This window comes from Fulmarus glacialis, unplaced genomic scaffold (genome assembly GCF_000690835.1).
Source record: "Fulmarus glacialis isolate BGI_N327 unplaced genomic scaffold, ASM69083v1 scaffold11112, whole genome shotgun sequence".
NCBI classification, from domain to species: Eukaryota; Metazoa; Chordata; class Aves; order Procellariiformes; family Procellariidae; genus Fulmarus; species Fulmarus glacialis.
In genome coordinates this window covers 11202-15046 of record NW_009198456.1, presented here as the reverse complement: position 1 = coordinate 15046, position 3845 = coordinate 11202, and the positions used below count along the sequence as shown (strand labels likewise).

Below are 3845 nucleotides of genomic sequence, written 5' to 3'. Positions count from 1 at the left end.
TTCAGATGCTTTGGTGGTCAGTGGGGACAGCCGTCTCTTGGCCTTCGTGGGTCCCTCCAAGTACGTTGTGACCGTGATGGAGGCCTGCTCTCTAGACGAGGTACCCGGCAGGTTCCCCTTGTTCCTGGGGGAGGGTGGGGAGGGGAGCACGTGCCACAGGAGAAATTCCCATAGGCTGCATCAGATGAGATAGATCAAAGGCCTTGGGCACCAGCAATGTTGGAGAGGGCCCTTCCCTGCCCAGCAGACGCTTGCTCAGGGTGGTTACAATGAGGTTTGTTTTCCATTCTGTGAGATAGAAACAACAAAGTCAAGGTTTCTTCTTCTCTGGCTTCATTCCCCTCTAGAAAAAGTAATTTGGAGAAGTCTTGTGTAGACTGTCAGCTCCGACTCCTCTTTGTGAGCTGCTCTCCTGGGCAGTAGGGACATTGCCTGGACCCTACAGCCCCTCATTAAGTGGGAAGGGAAGGGTCTGGGGGGGCTCCGTAGCCTCGTGTTCGGAGAGCCATGAGAGGCTCCTGAGGCTTCTGCAGTATTTGCTCCATGGCGTTTGTTCAGTAGCTTCTTGTTTCACAGCTGCTGAGGGTGGACATCAGCATCCTCGATTTGAACAGCACGGCCTTGGACTCTGCAGCAAGAGTCTGCTTTGCTCCGGTGCCTCGAGGCGAGCTCCTGGTGTCCACTTCTTCCAATAAAATCCTTGTGCTCGATGCAAAAACGGGACGACTGGTGCGAGAGGTAGGACACTACGAAATTCATGCACTGAGGTCTCATGTCACTGTAGGAAGCTAAATGAGAGAAGAGCTCATCCTGGAGTTCACAGGCTTCAAAGAAACAAGAGTGGCAAGCATGTAGCTATCCTGGTGTGGTCGTGCTCAGGGTGAGCCTGAGCTTGTCCTTGTTTTCCGTGCTGTCGCCCTCCTGTCCTTTTGCTGAAGCATAAGTAGGGACAGGAACTAGCTCAGTTAACGCTGCTGGTGCCGTTTCTTGTCCTCAGATGTCTCCCGTGCACAAGCTGTCCTGTTCTTCCTTGGCGCTGAGCAAGGATGGCAGGTACCTGCTCACTGCTGGCGACAAAGTTATCAAAGTGTGGGACTATCAGATGCGCTTCGATATCAACTTCCAGGTACTGCCCACAAAGGGAGGGAAGGGGGTTGGTGTTGCCCTGATCAAGCATTTTTGAATCCCTGGAGAAGAGAGCAGCAAATGCCCTCTGTGTGACTTGGCCCAGTGTCCCCAGTCCCACTTCGCCCAGCAGCTGAGAAATGCAGCCCTATTCCCACGTTGCAATAACGCCCTGCACTGAGCATGGGCTGGGGCTGCCAAAGCACCGCACCTAGTGAGGTCCTCTGCGAAGGACAGAGGTAGGTGTTACCTCTGCGCTAGGGACAGAGCCACCCAGAGAAGAAAATGGCTCGCCCAGGGTTTCAGAGGTACCAAGAGCTAGGATAAGACCTTGGGGGTTTTCAGCTTCTGCTTGTTTCTCCAGATCAGTGTGTTGAAGGTGAGAGCCAAGTTGATCAACCCTAGGTCTGAGCACTGTAGGGTGTGGTGCTGGCCTCTGAGGGGATCTTCTGCTGAGGAGCATGGACACTGGCTGTGCAGGGCAGGGAGTGTAGTAACCACTATCCTGATAGGTCAGGTGTGGTAATGGAGTAGTTCAAGGGGTGCTCTCTTCCAGGTGTACATCGGCCACTCGGAGCCAGTGCGCCAGGTGGCCTTCACCCCAGACCAACGGCAGGTCATCAGCGTTGGAGATGCCATCTTCCTCTGGGATTTCCTGGCTCTGCCTGCGGAGAGGTCACCCCCAGCCGGGTAAGTGCACGGTGCTGAGCAGTGCCTTGCCCTGCTTCCCCTGCCCCATCCTCTCTCGATGTAACGCCGATCTCCTTGTCTTTCCAGGGCTCGTTCCTCCGACTCCACTCTGCTGCCGGGGGCAGGTGAGTTTGCCTCCTCCCATGAGTTGTGCTGGCCAGCAGCTTGGCAGCTCTTCCACAGCTGCTCTTCATGGCAGAGGGTAGGGGTTGGGGTTTTTTTGTTCCTTCCCTCAGTGGGTCAGATAGCAGGGGGCTAAGCAGCTAATTAACCCCAAGGGACAGTTTTCAATTAACTGGCATCTCAGTCAGAGTCTGCCAAGGAGGGCATGTTCTGAGCAGAGCCGCTCTTGGGTTTCTTGGTAGGTCTTTCAGCTTTTGCCTTCTGTCTTTCCCTGCCTCCATCTCTTCTGTCTTCTTTTTCCCTGCCCTCACTGTCCCTCTCTCTCTGTCCCTGCCTTTCGTGAAGGACAGGGGAGAAGTGGCTTCTCCTGTGGAGGAGGAAGCTGGCGAAATGAGCTTGGAGGTATCACCATCAATCAACTCAGGAGGATGAGAGGATCTAAGGGATGAAGAAAGTTACACAAACCCTTTTCTCTTCACAGAAGGGAGCTCTGAGAAACTAAAGGATGCCTCTGAGACACCTCGGCAGACGGTTCCTCTTCCATTGTTGTCCTCACCACCATGTTTGGATGTCAGCTCTGTCCACCAAGCAGGATGTCAAAGTAAGAGGAACTGCTTGCAGAAAAGGGGAAAATTAATCTTGTTTTAGGAAAACCTCCTTGCTTAGTTCAGCAGCATCCTTGGAGCCATCCCTGCCCATGATCCCCTTCCTGCAGACTGATAGACCAGTCTGCACTTTCCTTCCCCTAACTTGGACAAAGCCAGCCAGAGGAGTTGGGGTTCAGCACCACTTTATCCTCTGCTCCCCTCTGTAGACTAAGCTGCTGGCACAGCTTCTCTGAGGGCTATGGTAAATACCTTGCTGGACATACCCAGGGGGAAATGTCTGCTTTGCCTTCCACCCTAACAGATGGGCTTGTTACACAGAGCAGGAGAATGACACTGCCAGAATCAAAGAGTCGGTCACACATGAAGCAGTCCTGAAGGACATGGACAGCTCTGTCCTCCCGCTAATTTTTCTCTTCAGGTATTTTCTCTGAGTCGGACAAAGAGGAGGAAGCAGGTCTGCCAGGCAGCAGCAGGATGGTGGCGAACGGAGACAAAGATGCCTCGGTCGTTGTGGTGGAGGCGGTCAGAAATGAGGAGCTTCTTGTTGTGAGGCCCAAAGTGAGGCAGGAGAGCTCGAGGTCTCCTGGAGAATCAGCAAACGGTAAATCAGGAGTATTCCCATCTTGTGCAGAGCTTGGCTCCTTAAGGGCACGATGTGTGCAGGCCTGCATGGCAGCTTGGTCTATCCCTGAAAAATAAAGATCGATCATTATTAATATGGTACAGATAGACCCAGGGACATGCTCTGGGTTGTGAGATGAAGGGCAGCAATGTGTTCCTCGGGGCTCTTCCCTTGGGTGTGATTTACCAAGGGGAGTCAGTATTGAGGGAAGCTCAGGCTGGTCCCCAGGACTGCTTGTTTTTCTGGCCCTTTCCCTGCTGCTGCTTCTAGGCACACCAGAAGCCCCTCTTCAGCTTGGAGCCAGTATCTTCTCTAAGTGGCACGTTCTGTTAAACCCGGCTGAAATTAAAGCTCCCAATGTCTCTATTATTAGATGCACAGCCTCAAAGCTGCAACAATTTGTGGCGAGCGGCCAGAAGCAGGCAGCTGCCAGCACTCAGCCTCAGGCAGGACTTGTTGGAAAGCTTCAACATAAAATTATGCCTCCGCCGCTCTCGTTAAAGACCTCTTTCTCGCTGTGTGGCTTATGCTTTCACAGCGATGGTTGGGGCACGCAGCGTGGATGCCCTTAGGCTGTTTGCAGTGTGGTGTGGCTGAGCGGGATGATGGGGGGAGATGGATGTTCCTCCTTTCCTCCTGGAAATCTGGTGCTTTTCTTATGGCCAATAAGAGGACGG

At 53.3% G+C, this 3845-nt stretch overlaps 1 protein-coding gene across 1 annotated transcript in view; it reads left to right on the top strand.

Annotated features, from left to right (window-relative positions):
• Positions 1–3845, top strand: part of WDR90 (WD repeat domain 90) — a gene marked incomplete at both ends in the record, with an annotated part of 27570 nt that overhangs the window by 13164 nt on the left and 10561 nt on the right. The window contains 7 exon segments of the mRNA XM_009572911.1: positions 6–100; positions 577–738; positions 998–1126; positions 1490–1504; positions 1682–1815; positions 1903–1940; positions 2965–3104. Of these exon segments, the coding sequence (XP_009571206.1) occupies positions 6–100; positions 577–738; positions 998–1126; positions 1490–1504; positions 1682–1815; positions 1903–1940; positions 2965–3104 (713 nt within the window).